General features: G+C 40.9%; 1 protein-coding gene across 1 annotated transcript in view; it reads left to right on the top strand.

Moving 5' to 3' along the window:
• The window catches only part of ranbp2 (RAN binding protein 2), a 65,032-nt gene that overhangs the window by 16,347 nt on the left and 25,590 nt on the right, over positions 1-23,095 (top strand). Inside the window, exons 6-18 of the mRNA XM_016242128.1 lie at positions 1,846-2,085; positions 2,164-2,464; positions 3,759-3,940; positions 10,669-10,847; positions 10,930-11,053; positions 12,492-12,653; positions 13,332-13,469; positions 13,578-13,709; positions 14,451-14,493; positions 15,969-16,000; positions 18,597-18,758; positions 18,870-19,007; positions 19,116-19,247. Coding sequence (XP_016097614.1) covers positions 1,846-2,085; positions 2,164-2,464; positions 3,759-3,940; positions 10,669-10,847; positions 10,930-11,053; positions 12,492-12,653; positions 13,332-13,469; positions 13,578-13,709; positions 14,451-14,493; positions 15,969-16,000; positions 18,597-18,758; positions 18,870-19,007; positions 19,116-19,247 — 1,965 coding nt within the window. The remainder of the gene's footprint in view (positions 1-1,845; positions 2,086-2,163; positions 2,465-3,758; positions 3,941-10,668; positions 10,848-10,929; positions 11,054-12,491; positions 12,654-13,331; positions 13,470-13,577; positions 13,710-14,450; positions 14,494-15,968; positions 16,001-18,596; positions 18,759-18,869; positions 19,008-19,115; positions 19,248-23,095) is intronic.

Here is a 23,095-nt window from a genome sequence, read left to right as displayed (position 1 = left end):
TTTTGCATATCTGACAGTGTAACATTAAGCATTAGCATTTCGAATGAGTTAAACCTGTATCCTGTCTTCTGAGTAACATTGAGAATATCACTATATATTGTTGCAACACTGCCGTCACGATCAGTCTGACGGGGCTCATGCTTATAACAGTAGCTTGGTGGAGTAGACTCATTTAGACCAATATAATCATTAGGTTTTAGCCAGGTTTCAGTCAAGCAGAGTACATCAAAACGATTATCTGTGATCATTTAATTTACAATAACTGCTTTGGGTGAGAGTGATCTAATGTTTAGGAGCCCAAACTTTAAAAATTGTTTTTGTTCATTTATTTTAAGTTTTTCTGGTTTAATCACGATCAGATTTTTTTCTAGATCCTGCATTACATTTATATTTTGACCTCACTATTCAGGGAACAGACCGTCTTTATAGATTGTACAGCACAAATACTTCTATCATTTAAGCGGGTAGAACAAAAGCCATCGGCAGTTATTTGAGATTTGACTTACTAGTCATATGGAGCGCAGCGTCCTGGAGATGTTGTCCGACATGAGTTCCGCTCCGACTCTGCTGGGATGCAAGCCATCAGTGCGAAAAAGCCTAGGACGCTCCCAGAAAAGATTCCAATTATTAACAAAGAGCAGTTTCTGTTCTTTACACCATGACAATAACCATTCATTTAAAGCAAAAAGTCTACTGAACCTTTCGTGTCCTCGTCGATACGTGGAAAGCGGTCCTGACACGATGATCGTCGTCGCGGGCGATGTGCGGCGCACCGTCTCGATCAGGCTCCTGAAGTCCCTCTTCAGTGTCTCCGTCTGCCGCAGCTTGGTGTCGTTAGCCCCCGCGTGAAGCACGACCGCTCCGGTTGATTTTAAGATGAAGACGAAGAATTAACTTGACGGAGCTCAAACTCAAAACACACGGCAGGAACAAACAGGAAGTGATGCCGGAAGTGTAAATGTGTGGATAAGCACTGCCTCCGCAGATGATCAACACTTGCTTCTACCTCACTGCCTGTCTAGCCCCGCCCACCGATTCTACTGCACTGTCTGTTTAGACCTGCCCACTGATTCTACAGAACTCCGTTTAGACCTGCCCACTGATTCTACAGCACTCCCTGTTTAGCCCCGCCCACTGATTCTACAGCACTCCCTGTTTAGCCCCGCCCACTGATTCTACAGCGCTACCGGTTTAGCCCCGCCCACCGACACCCGCTCTTCACCACGATCGAGCTTGACTAAATGTAGCCACACTTTTGATCTTTTAAACATCTTTTAAATCTATGGGGGTTGGGACGCTACAGTACAGCCTCACGTGTGAGAGACACGTCTCTGAGCGAGTGGGCGTAAACTATTGATTTTCCCTGATGCCTCGCCCCAGCCAATCACCAGCATTTGATTTGTGCATGTCAAGCATGCTGCACGTTTACTGGCTCACTGGCGTTGACCAGATTAAACCCTTAGGTATCGAAATTTGGTACCGAACGAAAATGAATTTTTCGATACTCGATAGTATCGAGGCAATTCGGTCTGTGCCTAAAAAGTATCGAACTCGATACCCAGCCCTAATCATGGGTCTACAATCCTCCACAGCTATTCAGACAGAGCATTCTGATGAGGGGGGTTAACAACAGCACAGAAAATAGCTTATTACTTCTAAATGATGATGTTTTTGATGTAAAAATCTTGATAACATTATAAGTGGACCTCAGACAACAGTACAAAATAAAAAAACAGGCGCAGTTCATGACCCTTTTATTATGAATCGGTCGCAGCAATAATTTTTATGATAATGTATTATTTTAAATTTTTTTAAATGTCACGCACTGATTGGATGTCACGTTAACGCTGGCGTCGCTCACGGTCGTTGCTGTCTTTGTTGCGGTGCAGTTTTGACTGTGCGATGCAGGCTCTGAAGAACACAGCCACAAACACTGCGGATGAGCTGGCGGAGGTGTTCACTGAGATGAGGGCGCACCTGTACCTGTACTCCGGGACACTGCTGCTGAAGAGTGCACAGGATGGGGCGCTGCAGTGGAGGGCCGTGCTGGATCTGGCCGCTCTATGTTATCTCGTATCCTATCAGGTACACCGCTTCCTCTTCCTCACACGCTCGTGCCGTCTGATCCTCCACCTTACAGCATCTCATCTGCTTCTCTCGCAGGCTCTGAGACCCAAAGCCAGGAGCTTCAAGAGTGAGCAGGCGTCCCATGAGCCTCTGGAGCTGCTGGCCTGTGATCGTCAGAGTCAGGCGGGTCACATGCTGCTGAACCTGAGCCGGGACGTGGAGCAGCTGCTGAAGGACGTGGTGGAGGCCTTCGGGAACCGGAGCGGCACGGGCCGTCTGTTTGACCAGCTATTCAGCGCACAGACGCAGGAGCAGCTCTCCTTCATCTGCAACGATGACATCCACGTCCTCAGCATACATGTGCCCAAAGCCGTGGATCTGGCCAAGTGTGATGGTGGTGAGTCTCAGACAGGAGCGCCAGTGAGTGTGTGCTGGGTCTGCTCTAGATGTTGATGCAGTGTATGTGTCTCTGTGTCTCTGTGTGCGCCTGTGTGTGTGTGCGCCTGTGTGTGTGTGCGCCTGTGTGTGTGTGCGCCTGTGTGTGTGTGCGCCTGTGTGTGTGTGCGCCTGTGTGTGTGTGCGCCTGTGTGTGTGTGCGCCTGTGTGTGTGTGCGCCTGTGTGTGTGTGCGCCTGTGTGTGTGTGCGCCTGTGTGTGTGTGCGCCTGTGTGTGTGTGCGCCTGTGTGTGTGTGCGCCTGTGTGTGTGTGCGCCTGTGTGTGTGTGCGCCTGTGTGTGTGTGCGCCTGTGTGTGTGTGCGCCTGTGTGTGTGTGCGCCTGTGTGTGTGTGCGCCTGTGTGTGTGTGCGCCTGTGTGTGTGTGCGCCTGTGTGTGTGTGCGCCTGTGTGTGTGTGCGCCTGTGTGTGTGTGCGCCTGTGTGTGTGTGCGCCTGTGTGTGTGTGCGCCTGTGTGTGTGTGCGCCTGTGTGTGTGTGCGCCTGTGTGTGTGTGCGCCTGTGTGTGTGTGCGCCTGTGTGTGTGTGCGCCTGTGTGTGTGTGCGCCTGTGTGTGTGTGCGCCTGTGTGTGTGTGCGCCTGTGTGTGTGTGCGCCTGTGTGTGTGTGCGCCTGTGTGTGTGTGCGCCTGTGTGTGTGTGCGCCTGTGTGTGTGTGCGCCTGTGTGTGTGTGCGCCTGTGTGTGTGTGCGCCTGTGTGTGTGTGCGCCTGTGTGTGTGTGCGCCTGTGTGTGTGTGCGCCTGTGTGTGTGTGCGCCTGTGTGTGTGTGCGCCTGTGTGTGTGTGCGCCTGTGTGTGTGTGCGCCTGTGTGTGTGTGCGCCTGTGTGTGTGTGCGCCTGTGTGTGTGTGCGCCTGTGTGTGTGTGCGCCTGTGTGTGTGTGCGCCTGTGTGTGTGTGCGCCTGTGTGTGTGTGTGTGTGTGCGCCTCTGTGTGTGTGTGTGCCTCTGTGTGTGTGTGCCTCTGTGTGTGTGTGTGCCTCTGTGTGTGTGCCTCTGTGTGTGTGCGTGTGCGTGTGTGTGTCTCTGTGTCTCTGTGTGCGCCTGTGTGTGTGTGCGCCTGTGTGTGTGTGTGTGTGTGCGCCTCTGTGTGTGTGTGTGTGCGCCTCTGTGTGTGTGTGTGTGCGCCTCTGTGTGTGTGTGTGCGCCTCTGTGTGTGCGCGTCTCCGCGTGTGTGTGCGCGCGCGTGCGTGTCTCTGTGTTGGGTCTGCTGTAGAGGCTGATGCGGGGTGTGTGTGTCACAGGAGCGGTGCTGCTGCACGCGGGTGATCTGCAGCAGCTGGCGTGGCTCGGTCTGCAGTGGGCGCTCATGGGTCAAAGCGTGAGTCTGCAGGACTGGCTGAAGCAGCTCTTCCCTCGCCTCACGCTCGAGACCTCCAAACTGGACACCAACGCGCCGGAATCCATCTGCCTGCTGGACCTCGAGGTGTGTTCACTGCTTTAGTTTCTTCCACAGAGGAAGATATTGGTCTGTGTGAAACAGGAACAGGGTTTGATGCCAGTAGCTATGTTTCCATCCACCTATTTTTATGCGCATTTTGGATTATCACATAAAACACCGCTGGATGGAAATGCCAAGATGTGCATAAATTCTAAAAATGCACATAAAAAACTTGTGCACAACTGAGTAGTATAAACAGAAACTTTTTATCCGATAAGAAAGCATAAACTACGATGGAAACACATTTACCGAATAAATTCCACCATGCGCATTGAAAAAGTCACGTGACTTTGCGCTATGAGACGGGATAACTTGACTAGCAGTGGACCGATCTCGTTCACAGCATCTATATGTTTTGGTCGTTCTGAAATGCCTGAGGAAAGTCTGTCATCAAAGTACTTCTGTATAATTACTGTCTCACACGACTGTGTTCCCAAACAGCAGCATCCAGCTCTGAAAGCAATGACCACATTTATTGTGTTACGTCTGCTCGCTCTGTAGCGCAAGTCATTTATTACAAATGAAAATGATTATATTCAGTGGCTTCTCCTAGTTTTCTTAGAGATATTTAGTGCCAGTTAATCAGTGCCCAGCACTACTACAGGAGTTACAGTACTGGTCAAAAGTTTGGAAACATTACTATTTTAATGTTTTAAACATTGCATATCTTTTGCTCATCAAGCCTTATGTTCTTATACAGAACAAAACGATAATATTGCGTAGTATTACTGGTATTGCAATTTAAAATGATGGTTTTGGGGTTTTTATTTACTTTCAAATATAATGTTTTTCTGTGATGCAAAGCTGAATTTGAACATTACTCCAGTCTTCAGTGTCACGTGATTCTTCAGAAAGCATTCTAATAAGCTGATTTATAATACATTTTGGAAACAGGTGTGCGGTTAAAATTTTTTTTTTATTACCTGTGATTCTTTTTTCAGGATTCTTTAACGAATAAACAGTTAAAAAAAAGAACAGCGTTTATTTAAAATAGAAATCTTTTTTTAACAATACACTACCATTCAAAAGTTTGGGGTCAGTATCCTTTCTCTTTTTTTTAAATAAATTACTTTAATTCATAACTTTTATTAAACAAGGATGTGTTAAATTAATAAAGTAATAGTAAAGACTTATATTGTTAGAAAATATTTCTATTTTGAATAAACACTGTTCACAAGTTTTCATTCATCAATAAATCCTAAAAAAAGCATCACCGATTTCCCCCAAAAATCCCAAAATGTAATTTTAAAAATTTGTGTTAGTTTGCATGCATGTGAGCCTACAAAATGTTTATATTTATGTTTTTATATGATAGTTTTATCAATTTCCCCAAATTTTCAATGAATTCCTATACATTCCTGGTAAGTTTCAAACTTGGAATATTTCCAAAATTCCCCAGACGAAGTTCCCATGGAAAGTTTCCGGAAATATACCCATCCAAGATGCAGGCGACTGTTTTTCTTCAGTAGAGCCGTAAAGAAGTTTTTAGCTGAAACTGTGCTCCTTGGTGATTCATTAAAAATGCAGTGGCTGCCCGACTTTGAGATTTAAAAAAGCACATCAGGCAGCCGTTTGCATGCATGTGAGCCTACAAAATGTTTATATTTATGTTTTTATATGATAGTTTTATCAATTTCCCCAAATTTTCAATGAATTCCTATACATTCCTGGTAAGTTTCAAACTTGGAATATTTACCAAATTCCCCAGACGAAGTTCCCATGGAAAGTTTCCGGAAATATACTGGAAAGTTTCCGCCCCTTTTCAACCCTATCCAAGATGCAGGCGACTGTTTTTCTTCAGTAGAACCGTAAAGAAGTTTTTAGCTGAAACTGTGCTCCTTGGTGATTCATTAAAAATGCAGTGGCTGCCCGACTTTGAGATTTAAAAAAGCACATCAGGCAGCACAATCAATATATCATGACTCCTGATGGTATATTAAGGGTCTTATGAAGCGAAACGATCGGTCTGTAGCCTCAGGCAGATGGGGAAATAGTTATTTTTTCACACAGGTTCTATCTAGGGTTGGGTAACCTTAACATTTGAACCGGTACGGTACCGGTATCGGTTCCTGAATTTCGGTACTTGACTCTGTGTAATTACAAAAACATTTGAGTGAAAAAAATAAGTCCAAAAGTCTCAATTTCAACATTTTGAACAAAAAAAACTTTTTTTCCCCCAGAAATGCTTGTTTTAATTTTTCTGAAAATCAAATTAAGGCATTAAACATTTATTTTAAATCAAATGAAAATTAAACCCTTTTATTTTTTGGCAAACAAACTGAGGTTTACTGTTGAAATTAATACATGGAAGAAAAATTGTGTGAATATTCCTTTAAAACATTTTATAATAGGCTAATTGTATTATTTTTTTCTACAATTAAGTGATTGATCTGATTGTAATATTTATTTTTATCATTTAATTGTTTTATTTAAATTTGAAATTTTTTCCCCCAGAAATTCGTGTTTTAATTTTCCTGAAAATCTAATTAAGGCATTAAACATTTATTTTACATCAAATGAAAATTTAAACCCTTTTATTTTTTGGCAAACAAACAGGTTTACTGTTGAAATTAATACATGGAAGAATAATTGTGTGAATATTCCTTTTAAAACATTTTATAATAGGCTCATTGTATTATTTTTTTCTACAATTAAGTGATTGATCTGATTGTAATATTTATTTTTATAATTTAATTGTTTTATTTAAATTTGATAGAAAATTGAATATTTAAAGATGTACATTATGCTGTACAAGAGTAAAATATTTCTGTTACATGTTAAACCGTACTGTTATTTTGACAGGTTGCCATGAAGTTTCTGTGTGTATACAGTATGATGATGCTAGTTTTCTGAAATGAAACGGTAAAAATTACTCACAGCAGCTCTGGAGATTAAGTGTTTGTGTTCATGCCGTCCTATAGTGAGACGCAGAGGCCGAAAATCACCACGAGCGTCACGCGTGCTTCAGCATTTGCATAGTAAACAAAACCGCGTTTCCACCATACATACATACAGAGGCAAGCGGGACATGCAGGATTCATATTTAAACCATCTTTTTGCATTTTAATATTCACAGACACAAGTTCATATCGCAATTCGAATTAAGTGGCAGTGGCTACTTTTGATTTATTCGTCCAAATTGAGGAATTCCGTGGCGTTTCCGCGCTATAGAGTATGTATTTATGAATGGACTCCGCGATCCCGTCCACGTTTTCTCAGAAACCATATGGCTCTAGGAGTGTAACCACACTTCAGAACATTTCGTCTTGCCCTGTGTGTTGTTTGAACGAGTTGCAGGGTCTCTCTTTCTCTGTAGCGTATGCGCCCAGATGCGTTCTCAGGTACCGAAATTTGGCACCGATTGATTAAACGTGAATAGGTACTCGGTAGTACCAACGCAATTCGTCGGTGCCCTTAAAAGTACCGAGTTCGGTACTCAACACTAGTTCTATCAGGCAGTTTAATTCAATGAACTGTTCAAATAACCTTAGTCACGTCGCCGCCGATAGCCTCGTGGTTAGTGCCCGTTCTCAGGTACCGAAATTTGGCACTGATTGATTTCACGTGAATAGGTACTCGGTAGTACCAATGCAATTCGGTCGGTGCCCTTAAAAGTACCGAGTTCGGTACTCAACACTAGTTCTATCAGGCAGTTTAATTCAATGAACTGGTTCAAATAACCTTAGTCACGTCGCCGCCGATAGCCTCGTGGTTAGTGCGCCGATATACAGTGCACCTGTGCTCCCAGCGACGAAGTTTGGTTCCAGTCTCTGCCCAATATTTTCCTGTCTGCTCTCTACTGTCCTGTCCATTAAAGGCAGAAAAAAGCCCATAAATATAACTTTAAAAAAATAATTGGGTTACACTTTACTTGAAGGGGTGTGCATAAGACTGACATGACACCTACATAATTATGACACGACACACGTCATGAATATGAAGGTTTTGTATGCATGTTTATGACAACTGTCATTAAGTGTAATTTGCTCAGTTATGTAATTTTTAATGCAAAGATGACATTGTTTGAGATGTCTTTGTTATGGGCTATGGTTAGGGGTAAGGGTAGGGGTAGGGTTAGGTTAGGGTTAGGTCAAATAATGTCATATTTGCATTAAAAATGACATAACTGAGCGAATGACACTTAATGACAGTTGTCATAAACATGCATAAAACCTCCTCAAGTAAAGTGTTACCAATAATTGTCGTGCAGTGACATCATGTGTATGCAATTATATTATGAAAGTGTTAAAAAATACTTCTAAAGCATATTAAGTGAATAAACTAATCTTAATCATCTCACCTTTTTACATAGGCCATTAGAAACTATAAAATTAGTTTTGTTTCATAGGATTTCAATATATTATCAAGAGCCACGGTTATTAATTTTGAGTTGCCTATAAATGCGTGTTTTGACTCTCAAAGTGCCATTGACTTGCATTTAATAAATCACCAAGGAGCACAGTTTCAGCTAAACATCTTCTTTACTGTTCTACTGAAGAAAAACAGTCGCCTGCATCTTGGATGGCCTGAGGATGAGTGAATTAACAGCAAGCTTTCATTTCTGGCTGAACTGTCTCTTTAATATCTACAGGTGTGTATTCCAGTAAGGCTCCAACTAACATGCAGGATTGTCAGGGAACTTCAACAATCTGCTGATCAGTTATCGAGAACTAGCTTCATTTCTGTCGTCAAGTCACGCGTGTTTCAGTAGCGCTTTATACTAGGGCTGCTTGATTATGCCAAAAATCATAATCACGATTATTTAACCTGATTTTGAGTGGGCCATATGACCAAAACTTTATATGAGTGATTTGTTTAAGGATAGATTAAAGATTATTTAAAGTGATATATCAAATATATATTCTGTGACATCTACATTTTAGGGACCATTACACAAGTCTCAATACCACAGCAGAATACTAGGGTAACTAATATTAGTAAAAAACAAACAATTATTGAAAATTATTAAACTGTCAGTAATAAAAAAGAACAAATACAATAGAATAAAAAAGATAGAAATGAAACCAACTGTGCTTTAAGGGTTTTTTAATGCAAGTCTAAAGTTTTCAGATAGCAGCTATCAGAAATTAATAATCAAATGTACAAAAAAGCAGCATGGTCTTCACTGTAAGAATTAAACTTTCTTTGTTTCTTATTGAAGCTACAAAAGTACTTTAGTCAAGAGCAGTGAGTGATTTACTTGGTCTTTTTTTATTAATATGAAGCACACAGTTGCAGCAGGAATATTAGGCTGCTGTCACTTTAAGAGCCGCACTGATCCAATTTACTGTTACACACGTATAGTGGGGTCGACCGATATTCGTTTTTTGACAGCCGATGCCGATATCTTGGAAAGCAGGGTGGCCGATTGCCGATATAATTGTATTTATTTTAATATTTAAGACATTTGAAAATGGATTAAAAAATAAATGTGTTAAATAAACATACTTATACTTTAGATGACAAAGTATTTTTTACAAGTAAATATTGAATAAAAATATAATTAAAAAGGAAGTAAACACTGTAGCCACCAGGGCACTCAGTATTCTGGGAAGTTTGTGTGCATTGGGAATCATATTTTTTCAAATAAAGCCAAGGTAACACTCATTTTGCATGCAGCACACAGTGGAAATTACATGAATATGACAGCGGGCAAATGCATAAAGTGCAGCATAATTTGAAATCACAAGCTTAAAGTTTGTCAATCGCGAGTCTCTAGGGAAGCTGAACTCTCCTCCTGTCCGCATTCAATTCACACGGACCGACCGTCACGCAGAGAACACGCGATCATGCAGGTCACACGCACACTTCACACGATCTCACAACTGGATCCGGCTAAGTATGCAAGGTTTGTGAAATTAAATGTTCATTAGTCATTCAAAGATTTGTTTAAATGATATAAATGCGTATTTGCTGAATGCTGACGGCAAACAAGAAAGTATTATAATGTTTGCCTTTCTATTACTAATAACATAAAAGCAGTCGCTATAAGACTTTTTGTATACATTTTAATTCCTTTGTTTAACCGTTCAATCTGATTATTAGACACTTCTAGCCGTATTTATACAGACCAGTGATTAGACACTAAAAGTTGACTTTACATGTCTGTGTTGTTCCGTCTCTGAGCGCATGCCCAGAAAGCCTCCTGAGGAACGGCGCAATTTCTCTTTGACGCTTTTAAAAACATGAATAAATCTTATACACTTTAATAAATCAAGCACATCCCATTTTGCAAAAGTCACGTTACATTTGCACGTGAAATTGGGCTTTTATGGAGGAGCGAAAGGGCACCGCTGGAAAGGGGCGGGATCATTTTATGTCGATATTTGTATTTTCATAATCGTTGGAGGCTGAAATCGAAACCGTATTTAGAGTAATTGCACAGCCCTACTTTATATGATACAGATTTTTTCAAAGCAGCTTTATAGAGAAGCAGGAAAATAATCAGTGTTGTAAGCGTAATCAAGACATTCAAATTCTGCTGTAAAGCAGCTCTGCAGAAGACATGAATGTCATTATTCAGCTGCTAAATTTAATTCATTTTGTTCTCCTCTGAGAGTGTCAGCGCAGTTTTAAGTGTCTTTTAAAGCCCAGCTGAGCAAGTCCAAGCAGGTGAAGTATCTCGACCTGTGTGTCCCATCTGACTGCACGAGGACACAAAGGACACACTGGTCTAGGCTGTGATGTAGATCTCTGTCATGTGTGTGTTGCAGGTGTTCGTGTGCGGCGTGGTGTTCTGCAGTCAGGCGCAGCTGCAGGAGCGGGGGAAGATGGCCTGCTCTCAGCCGCACGAGCCGCGCTGTCTGCCGCTGCACATCATGAAGCTGCTGTCATCTGACGGACAGAGAGAGTGGTGGGATGCTGTCTACAGCCTGATTCACAAGAGAGCGCAGTGAGTGACTCCTCGTGTGTGTGTGTGTGTGTGAGAGAGACGTTGTGTGTTCCTGACTGCATTGTGTGTGTGTGTGTGTCAGGCCCGGGACGTCTGCTAAACTGCGTCTGCTCGTGCAGCACGGTCTGGGCACGCTGCGTGCCGGAGAGAAACAGGGCGTGCAGCCGGCGCTGCTCATACACTGGGCTAAACATCTGACTGACGCGGTACGTCCTGACCACCTGCACCCTCATCACCTGGTGTCATACACTTCATTTCTTACATCCATCGCAGCTCATGCAGTCTGCTGACGCAATCAGCTGGACAAATCTTCATTGCTTTCACACGTTTTTGTCTCAAAATGATTCATCGTTTTTGACTTCATTAGTTTTGGCCACATTTTAGAGTTTCTCTTTCTTTAAAAAAAGTCTTTATTCGCCCTCCACAAATTAAGTTTGCATGCACTCCTTTATCAGTAGTTTTGTCTTGCTTTCCAATACAAATATCTAAACATCCTTAACTCAAGATACACTTACTGGAGATGTAAATTGAAGTCTTGAGAAATTGAACAGAACTAAGTGAGTTGATTAAAACAAGAACTAGGGCTGCACGATAAATCGCATGTGATATTCATGCGCATCTTGTCAGTAAAGCCGGTTCTGTGATTAGTAGTAAATCTCCAGCACGTGCTTTCAGATGGAGCGGCATTTACTACACAGAGCCGTAGTTCACTGACAAGCTACACAAAATGGCGTTCATAAAGGCAATTCATCTGCCATCTGTCAGTGAGCTACAGCTCTGTGTAGTAAATGCCGCTCCATCTGAAAGCACGTGCTGGAGATTTACTACTAATCACAGAACCGGCTTTACTGACAAGATGCGCATGACTCTCACAGGCGATTTATCGTGCAGCCGTTATAAGAACAAATATCTGTCAATGGGGAATGAGAACATGTTTTGCCTTTGAATTAAGTTGATTATTATAATCATAAACTCACTTCATTTTGAACAAATTTTCCGGAAAACTAGACTTCTCTTTTAAAGGTGCACTATGTAAGTTAACATTAAAACACAGTAAATAAACTCATCAAATTACAGTGCAAGGCTCGTCGTGTCCTCAATGCGCGAGCGTCGAGTCTGAGTAGGAGGAAGCGTGAGAAACGGCTCTCTCCATTATTTAGAATTTGGACTGCAGTACCCATTTCAACCACTAGCTGTCGATCTTAAATTCTGCACCTTAAATGTTATTTTCTTTCATCATGACATTAAAAAAATAATAGACATTTTTTTAGACATTTGCACTGGAAAACAAGACAAATACAGAGGATTTTTTTAAATATTTTGCTGCTGTGATCAGATGCAATTTAATTTCCATATTCTAGTTTTTGGGAGCAGAGCTGTTTAAACCTTAAGCTTTTTTTTTCAAAATGAATTAAAATTAATGAAGATTGCTGGAAGTATTTTTGCACTTTAATGCACTTTTCATAGCTCTCATTGTGTTTCTCTATAGATTTACATTTAGCAAACATATTGATGTATTGTGTTTCCTTTAGTTTATTCCTTTCATTTCCTTTACTTGGTCTTAAGAAGAAGTGTTAAATGTGCCTTCATCAGAGCCGCAGAATGCCAGCAGTAAGTGTGTGTGTATGTGTGTGTGTTTGTCAGACTGAGCGGGTGAACTCTTACTACGATCAGAAGGAGTATGCTAGCCGCAGTGTGCACTACTGGAGGGTTGTGCTCCCCCTGCTGGAGAAGGTCCGACACAAACGCAGCATCCCTGAACCCCTTCAGCCCATGTTCATGCACTTTCAGAGCAGAGACATACAGGTATCTCCGTCACTTCAGTGCTTTGGCTGCTGGGATGATGTGTGTGGCTTCTTGCTGCAGTCTCTTTGTTTTCTGTTATCATGTCCTCTCTAATGGTCTTTTGGACATTAGCCTTCTCAGGTGCGAGTGTATGAGGAAGATGCAGTCATAAGCTTCGCCACACTCCTTGACATTGAGGGCAACACTGAGGAGGCCATCGCAAAGCTGGAGCAGCTCAACAGCATCTCGTCTAACTGGCATCTGGCGAAGGTAACGGCGCAGTCACACTGACTCCGCTTCAGCTCATCAGCAGCTCCGTCTGAAGGAGCTAGCGCTGTGTCTGACAGCTTTTGACGTGTCTCATGTGTTGATCGCCAGATCTATCAGAGGCTGTCAGAGGAGGCAGGGAACGGGCTTGAGGAAACTCAGGGCAAGTGCACCAGCTTCCTCCTGAAGTTCAGGAAATACTTGGCCAAGATTTATCAGGCCAATGCAGAGGATTTGGAGAAGGTATGTGAAACTCACCACTGACTCCCTCGTATGGTCTCTGTGCTGCTCTCTTTATTTGCACAAGTGACCATTGCAGGAAATGTATTGTATTAAACCGGTCAGAGTCTTAAAAATATTTTTCGTGGCTTCCTGCTGCAGTCTCTTTGTTTTCTGTTATCATGTCCTCTCTAATGGTCTTTTGGACATTAGCCTTCTCAGGTGCAAGTGTATGAGGAAGATGCAGTCATAAGCTTCGCCACACTCCTTGACATTGAGGGCAACACTGAGGAGGCCATCGCAAAGCTGGAGCAGCTCAACAGCATCTCGTCTAACTGGCATCTGGCGAAGGTAACGGCGCAGTCACACTGACTCCGCTTCAGCTCATCAGCAGCTCCGTCTGAAGGAGCTAGCGCTGTGTCTGACAGCTTTTGACGTGTCTCATGTGTTGATCGCCAGATCTATCAGAGGCTGTCAGAGGAGGCAGGGAACGGGCTTGAGGAAACTCAGGGCAAGTGCACCAGCTTCCTCCTGAAGTTCAGGAAATACTTGGCCAAGATTTATCAGGCCAATGCAGAGGATTTGGAGAAGGTATGTGAAACTCACCACTGACTCCCTCGTATGGTCTCTGTGCTGCTCTCTTTATTTGCACAAGTGACCATTGCAGGAAATGTATTGTATTAAACCGGTCAGAGTCTTAAAAATATTTTTTTAGATGTATAGATTTATTTTTAAGAATTTAAGGCTCAAAAGATTCATTCCAGAAGCACTGTATTCCTCCTGTTCACTCTGATTCAACAACTAGTGCTGCATACGGTCCAGATTATGCTTGTTACATGTTTGAATCATTATGATGAATCCTTCACTGAATCCATCAGAGCAGATGCTAATCGTCTGAACTCTCTGATTGAGCTGCATGTTTTATTTCCTTCAGCAGTGTCCGTCTGAGTGTAGTTAAGAACATGTTCTGTGTGGCTTAACCCTGCTGTTGCATGGTTTTACCTGCACTTGAACACACAGAGAATCATCCTGAGGGAATGTCCTCAGGACCTGAGGAACAGGTGGACACCCATGTGTTCATGTCGAGTAATCATAATCACCAAAAATAATCTAGTATACTATGCTGGGCTGTCCAAACACAAAACCACAAACCATATGGAGAGGAGGATTGAGAATCGGAGGAAATGCTCATGATGTTAAACAAGAAGGAGAAAACCTCACTGTGTGCATTAAGAAGTCTTTTGTAATTGATCTACTACTTAGGAAATTGTCGTGAGGACAGTCCTTTTTTTCCACTGTGTTTGTAATCACATTTCCATGATGTATATACAGATGTGGCCATTGAGAATGTGCGTTCAGAGGGAGAGGATCACACGTGACCACAGGGAATGCTCTAGCACAGGAAAGACATGATCAGTAGGGGGCAGTCATGCAACATACTGTACTGAAGTGGTTGTTATTATTGCTATACTAAAATGCTGGACTGAGCCTGTGCCATTTTTGGGGGGTATTTTTTTGGTGATTTTAATGGTCATTTTAAAAGCTGGAAACCTGTTAAAACATGTTCATTTAGTTCAGATAATTTTGCATGAACTCAGAGAAGATGAAAAAAATCACACTTAGCAAGAGTTTCCTTGTTCAGCTCAGACTGTAATTGATTAATGCATCGTTATAGCCTATAACCATTACAAAATGTTTTATTTTATGATTTCTGCAGATGAAAAAGCATAAACAAACATAAAGCTTCTGTAGGGCTATATGGATTCTTTTATTTCTTATATTTTTAGGATAATGTAAGCGTTATTTTACTGTTATGTAATAAAATGGTATAAAATATTGGTATAAAACCACATCTGTTTCTGAATGGAGAAAACAATGAAACCATAGAAATAAAAAGGAATATATAGGTCTATACACTAAATATTTCATTTAAATCATTTACGATTAACAAAACAAACAAAAAAATAGCTTAAAGCTGTTTTAATTACATAATTTAAGCAATTGATTTCAAACCCCTTTGCAGTGCGAGTAAATCTTTCCTTGTGCAGTTTTCATCACGCATGCACAAATTTGCTTTCCGTTCTGCTGTCATTGTTTGAACGTCTAAAACCTTTGTTTGCGAGTTGAACAAACTGTAACAGTCTCCCTGAGAAACTACCTAGTGAGGCAAGCTACAAGATAAATTTGAGGGAAGGACCCACCGACCAAACTTGCATTAGAATTTCACAATTCAAGAATAAACCTCAAATCACAAACAGATATGCTTTATCTTTTCTTTTCTGTAGGGTTTGAGAAACAACACAAGTATATATATTTACATGGAAAAAAACCCAGCAGGAAATTGGAATTACAAATGTATAACGTCCAAAAACTCACATGAATGCAATATTGTCACTGTTGTTTGGCAATGAAGTTGGAAAAGAAAAACCTTAGCTGTCCATTGTCCAGGTTGTCCATAGAAAAATCCCAATGATATGTAGCTTAGAGTTGTACTGTTCGTTGAGATGAAGACTAGTTGAAGAAATGTCCATGGAGTGATGTGATGCAGTGAATCAGGAAATCCAAGTTCAAACACCACAACGATGAAATCAGGCCTCGATACCACTGACCTCCGATTGTAGAAATCTCATGTTCCAGTTATACCATTAGCATCGACCTCCAACAAGGAAGGAATGAAGACAGATGCTATACAAAAAAAAGTCCTTCTACAAACAAGACATATAAACTAGCATTAGCATGCCACTTGCACACCAAAACAGCAGCCGTAAGACAATAAAAGAAAATACAGCTTACCCATACAGGGCTTGAATTTTGGCGCAGGATTGTGCATAATTCTACTGATTCCTGCAGTTTCCGCGGGAAATTCCCGCAAATATTTCAATGTGAAAGACGCTCGCGACAGATGACAGAATGTATCATTTGCACGTGCTTTTGAGTCTTACAATTTTAAACATTCAAGTGCTCAATTCAGTACTTGTGCACTCTGTGACTGTGAGACCCTTTCTGTGAGCAGCCTCAAACCCAAAGCGTGTGCACATAGAGATGCATCTGAAAGCGCGAGCCTTATTACACGTAAACGGCCAAATACATACAAAAAGTGCCCGTCTTGATGAGTATTCATGTAAACAGTCGATTTATACTAAACATTGTCGGTATACAGGCTATTAAGTTAATGTAAACAGTTGAGAAACAAAACTTGTGTAACAGTCTGATCCGTGCATGAGGTCTTAAAGAGACAAGCAACCTAAATAAACCTGCTGCTGTCTGTCATTAATGTTTATTTATACATTGAAGACTAACCAGTGTTAATTTAAAGTTAAATAGATTATTCTTATTATATAATCATAATAATGATTGTTTCTGTGGTATTTCTGTACCTGAATATTACTGTTAAACCTACCTGAAAAACTTAAAGCACAGTTAATTTTAGTTGTATCTTTTGATTGTATTTGTTTGTGCCATTGCTTGTCATTAATCTATTCTTATTTTATTACTTACTGTCTACTTGTCTGTTTTAGTTAAAATAAATTCAATTTCAATAAAAAAAATTTTTAAGTATCTTCCTCACAATATAAATATGAATCCACAACATTATAACTTGTAAAACAAATACACTGGGTGACGAAACATTTAGGTTGGATGATTGTAGTTTAAAAATGTCTAAAGAAGTACCCTAACTCCCCCCTCAAATTAAAAAAATCCCCCACATAAGGGCCACCTAAAGGGGGAATTTCCCCCCCCATTTTCCAAAACGAAATTCAGGCCCGGCCATAACATAACCACATAACCAACATAAAATTAACCAGACAACAACAGAACACTTACATGATTGAGCCTGAAACCGAGGTTTCTCAGTCTGGATATTTATTCATCTTGCAGACGCTTTTATCCAAAGCGGCTTACAATTGGGGAATACATCAAGCGATTCTTCTTAAAGAGGCAAACAGTCACAGGAAGTGCTCGCCAAGTTTCTTTCAAATAAGTACAAGCTAGAAAGGGAAGGAATAAATGAGACTTTTTTTTATTTTATTTTCCTTTTTTTTTTTTTTTTTAATTTAGGATGAAGCCAGATAGTGATGAAAGTGATGAGTTTTCAGCTGTCGCTTGAAAATTGTCAGGGATTCAGCATTCCGGATAGGGGTGGGAAGATCGTTCCACCAGCCAGGAACGGTGAACGAGAATTATCTGGAAAGTGATTTTGAGCCTCTCTGTGATGGTACCACGAGGCGTCGCTCACTAGCGGATCTCAGACTTCTGAAGGGGATGTAAATTCGTAGTAGTGAGTGGAAGTAGGCGGGTGCTGAGCCTGTGGCTGTTCTATATGCAAGCATCAATGTCTTGAACTTGATTCGAGCCGCAACCGGTAGCCAGTGCAAGGAGATAAAGAGAGGTGTAACATGGGCTCTTTTGGGCTAGGGCTGCACGATAAATCGCATGTGATATTCATGCGCATCTTGTCAGTAAAGCCGGTTCTGTGATTAGTAGTAAATCTCCAGCACGTGCTTTCAGATGGAGCGGCATTTACTACACAGAGCCGTAGTTCACTGACAAGCTACACAAAATGGCGTTCATAAAGGCAATTCATCTGCCATCTGTCAGTGAGCTACAGCTCTGTGTAGTAAATGCCGCTCCATCTGAAAGCACGTGCTGGAGATTTACTACTAATCACAGAACCGGCTTTACTGACAAGATGCGCATGACTCTCACAGGCGATTTATCGTGCAGCCGTTATAAGAACAAATATCTGTCAATGGGGAATGAGAACATGTTTTGCCTTTGAATTAAGTTGATTATTATAATCATAAACTCACTTCATTTTGAACAAATTTTCCGGAAAACTAGACTTCTCTTTTAAAGGTGCACTATGTAAGTTAACATTAAAACACAGTAAATAAACTCATCAAATTACAGTGCAAGGCTCGTCGTGTCCTCAATGCGCGAGCGTCGAGTCTGAGTAGGAGGAAGCGTGAGAAACGGCTCTCTCCATTATTTAGAATTTGGACTGCAGTACCCATTTCAACCACTAGCTGTCGATCTTAAATTCTGCACCTTAAATGTTATTTTCTTTCATCATGACATTAAAAAAATAATAGACATTTTTTTAGACATTTGCACTGGAAAACAAGACAAATACAGAGGATTTTTTTAAATATTTTGCTGCTGTGATCAGATGCAATTTAATTTCCATATTCTAGTTTTTGGGAGCAGAGCTGTTTAAACCTTAAGCTTTTTTTTTCAAAATGAATTAAAATTAATGAAGATTGCTGGAAGTATTTTTGCACTTTAATGCACTTTTCATAGCTCTCATTGTGTTTCTCTATAGATTTACATTTAGCAAACATATTGATGTATTGTGTTTCCTTTAGTTTATTCCTTTCATTTCCTTTACTTGGTCTTAAGAAGAAGTGTTAAATGTGCCTTCATCAGAGCCGCAGAATGCCAGCAGTAAGTGTGTGTGTATGTGTGTGTGTTTGTCAGACTGAGCGGGTGAACTCTTACTACGATCAGAAGGAGTATGCTAGCCGCAGTGTGCACTACTGGAGGGTTGTGCTCCCCCTGCTGGAGAAGGTCCGACACAAACGCAGCATCCCTGAACCCCTTCAGCCCATGTTCATGCACTTTCAGAGCAGAGACATACAGGTATCTCCGTCACTTCAGTGCTTTGGCTGCTGGGATGATGTGTGTGGCTTCTTGCTGCAGTCTCTTTGTTTTCTGTTATCATGTCCTCTCTAATGGTCTTTTGGACATTAGCCTTCTCAGGTGCGAGTGTATGAGGAAGATGCAGTCATAAGCTTCGCCACACTCCTTGACATTGAGGGCAACACTGAGGAGGCCATCGCAAAGCTGGAGCAGCTCAACAGCATCTCGTCTAACTGGCATCTGGCGAAGGTAACGGCGCAGTCACACTGACTCCGCTTCAGCTCATCAGCAGCTCCGTCTGAAGGAGCTAGCGCTGTGTCTGACAGCTTTTGACGTGTCTCATGTGTTGATCGCCAGATCTATCAGAGGCTGTCAGAGGAGGCAGGGAACGGGCTTGAGGAAACTCAGGGCATGTGCACCAGCTTCCTCCTGAAGTTCAGGAAATACTTGGCCAAGATTTATCAGGCCAATGCAGAGGATTTGGAGAAGGTATGTGAAACTCACCACTGACTCCCTCGTATGGTCTCTGTGCTGCTCTCTTTATTTGCACAAGTGACCATTGCAGGAAATGTATTGTATTAAACCGGTCAGAGTCTTAAAAATATTTTTTTAGATGTATAGATTTATTTTTAAGAATTTAAGGCTCAAAAGATTCATTCCAGAAGCACTGTATTCCTCCTGTTCACTCTGATTCAACAACTAGTGCTGCATACGGTCCAGATTATGCTTGTTACATGTTTGAATCATTATGATGAATCCTTCACTGAATCCATCAGAGCAGATGCTAATCGTCTGAACTCTCTGATTGAGCTGCATGTTTTATTTCCTTCAGCAGTGTCCGTCTGAGTGTAGTTAAGAACATGTTCTGTGTGGCTTAACCCTGCTGTTGCATGGTTTTACCTGCACTTGAACACACAGAGAATCATCCTGAGGGAATGTCCTCAGGACCTGAGGAACAGGTGGACACCCATGTGTTCATGTCGAGTAATCATAATCACCAAAAATAATCTAGTATACTATGCTGGGCTGTCCAAACACAAAACCACAAACCATATGGAGAGGAGGATTGAGAATCAGAGGAAATGCTCATGATGTTAAACAAGAAGGAGAAAACCTCACTGTGTGCATTAAGAAGTCTTTTGTAATTGATCTACTACTTAGGAAATTGTCGTGAGGACAGTCCTTTTTTTCCACTGTGTTTGTAATCACATTTCCATGATGTATATACAGATGTGGCCATTGAGAATGTGCGTTCAGAGGGAGAGGATCACACGTGACCACAGGGAATGCTCTAGCACAGGAAAGACATGATCAGTAGGGGGCAGTCATGCAACATACTGTACTGAAGTGGTTGTTATTATTGCTATACTAAAATGCTGGACTGAGCCTGTGCCATTTTTGGGGGGTATTTTTTTGGTGATTTTAATGGTCATTTTAAAAGCTGGAAACCTGTTAAAACATGTTCATTTAGTTCAGATAATTTTGCATGAACTCAGAGAAGATGAAAAAAATCACACTTAGCAAGAGTTTCCTTGTTCAGCTCAGACTGTAATTGATTAATGCATCGTTATAGCCTATAACCATTACAAAATGTTTTATTTTATGATTTCTGCAGATGAAAAAGCATAAACAAACATAAAGCTTCTGTAGGGCTATATGGATTCTTTTATTTCTTATATTTTTAGGATAATGTAAGCGTTATTTTACTGTTATGTAATAAAATGGTATAAAATATTGGTATAAAACCACATCTGTTTCTGAATGGAGAAAACAATGAAACCATAGAAATAAAAAGGAATATATAGGTCTATACACTAAATATTTCATTTAAATCATTTACGATTAACAAAACAAACAAAAAAATAGCTTAAAGCTGTTTTAATTACATAATTTAAGCAATTGATTTCAAACCCCTTTGCAGTGCGAGTAAATCTTTCCTTGTGCAGTTTTCATCACGCATGCACAAATTTGCTTTCCGTTCTGCTGTCATTGTTTGAACGTCTAAAACCTTTGTTTGCGAGTTGAACAAACTGTAACAGTCTCCCTGAGAAACTACCTAGTGAGGCAAGCTACAAGATAAATTTGAGGGAAGGACCCACCGACCAAACTTGCATTAGAATTTCACAATTCAAGAATAAACCTCAAATCACAAACAGATATGCTTTATCTTTTCTTTTCTGTAGGGTTTGAGAAACAACACAAGTATATATATTTACATGGAAAAAAACCCAGCAGGAAATTGGAATTACAAATGTATAACGTCCAAAAACTCACATGAATGCAATATTGTCACTGTTGTTTGGCAATGAAGTTGGAAAAGAAAAACCTTAGCTGTCCATTGTCCAGGTTGTCCATAGAAAAATCCCAATGATATGTAGCTTAGAGTTGTACTGTTCGTTGAGATGAAGACTAGTTGAAGAAATGTCCATGGAGTGATGTGATGCAGTGAATCAGGAAATCCAAGTTCAAACACCACAACGATGAAATCAGGCCTCGATACCACTGACCTCCGATTGTAGAAATCTCATGTTCCAGTTATACCATTAGCATCGACCTCCAACAAGGAAGGAATGAAGACAGATGCTATACAAAAAAAAGTCCTTCTACAAACAAGACATATAAACTAGCATTAGCATGCCACTTGCACACCAAAACAGCAGCCGTAAGACAATAAAAGAAAATACAGCTTACCCATACAGGGCTTGAATTTTGGCGCAGGATTGTGCATAATTCTACTGATTCCCGCAGTTTCCGCGCTTGTAACGCGGGAAATTCCCGCAAATATTTCAATGTGAAAGACGCTCGCGACAGATGACAGAATGTATCATTTGCACGTGCTTTTGAGTCTTACAATTTTAAACATTCAAGTGCTCAATTCAGTACTTGTGCACTCTGTGACTGTGAGACCCTTTCTGTGAGCAGCCTCAAACCCAAAGCGTGTGCACATAGAGATGCATCTGAAAGCGCGAGCCTTATTACACGTAAACGGCCAAATACATACAAAAAGTGCCCGTCTTGATGAGTATTCATGTAAACAGTCGATTTATACTAAACATTGTCGGTATACAGGCTATTAAGTTAATGTAAACAGTTGAGAAACAAAACTTGTGTAACAGTCTGATCCGTGCATGAGGTCTTAAAGAGACAAGCAACCTAAATAAACCTGCTGCTGTCTGTCATTAATGTTTATTTATACATTGAAGACTAACCAGTGTTAATTTAAAGTTAAATAGATTATTCTTATTATATAATCATAATAATGATTGTTTCTGTGGTATTTCTGTACCTGAATATTACTGTTAAACCTACCTGAAAAACTTAAAGCACAGTTAATTTTAGTTGTATCTTTTGATTGTATTTGTTTGTGCCATTGCTTGTCATTAATCTATTCTTATTTTATTACTTACTGTCTACTTGTCTGTTTTAGTTAAAATAAATTCAATTTCAATAAAAAAAATTTTTAAGTATCTTCCTCACAATATAAATATGAATCCACAACATTATAACTTGTAAAACAAATACACTGGGTGACGAAACATTTAGGTTGGATGATTGTAGTTTAAAAATGTCTAAAGAAGTACCCTAACTCCCCCCTCAAATTAAAAAAATCCCCCACATAAGGGCCACCTAAAGGGGGAATTTCCCCCCCCCATTTTCCAAAACGAAATTCAGGCCCTGCCATAACATAACCACATAACCAACATAAAATTAACCAGACAACAACAGAACACTTACATGATTGAGCCTGAAACCGAGGTTTCTCAGTCTGGATATTTATTCATCTTGCAGACGCTTTTATCCAAAGCGGCTTACAATTGGGGAATACATCAAGCGATTCTTCTTAAAGAGGCAAACAGTCACAGGAAGTGCTCGTAATACCAAGTTTCTAGACATTGTTCAAATAAGTACAAGCTAGAAAGGGAAGGAATAAATGAGACTTTTTTTTATTTTATTTTCCTTTTTTTTTTTTTTTTTAATTTAGGATGAAGCCAGATAGTGATGAAAGTGATGAGTTTTCAGCTGTCGCTTGAAAATTGTCAGGGATTCAGCATTCCGGATAGGGGTGGGAAGATCGTTCCACCAGCCAGGAACGGTGAACGAGAATTATCTGGAAAGTGATTTTGAGCCTCTCTGTGATGGTACCACGAGGCGTCGCTCACTAGCGGATCTCAGACTTCTGAAGGGGATGTAAATTCGTAGTAGTGAGTGGAAGTAGGCGGGTGCTGAGCCTGTGGCTGTTCTATATGCAAGCATCAATGTCTTGAACTTGATTCGGGCCGCAACCGGTAGCCAGTGCAAGGAGATAAAGAGAGGTGTAACATGGGCTCTTTTGGGCT

Source organism: Sinocyclocheilus grahami, unplaced genomic scaffold (genome assembly GCF_001515645.1).
Source record: "Sinocyclocheilus grahami isolate Dianchi unplaced genomic scaffold, SAMN03320097.WGS_v1.1 scaffold646.1, whole genome shotgun sequence".
Taxonomy (NCBI): Eukaryota; Metazoa; Chordata; class Actinopteri; order Cypriniformes; family Cyprinidae; genus Sinocyclocheilus; species Sinocyclocheilus grahami.
This window is presented reverse-complemented; position numbering and strand designations above follow the sequence as displayed.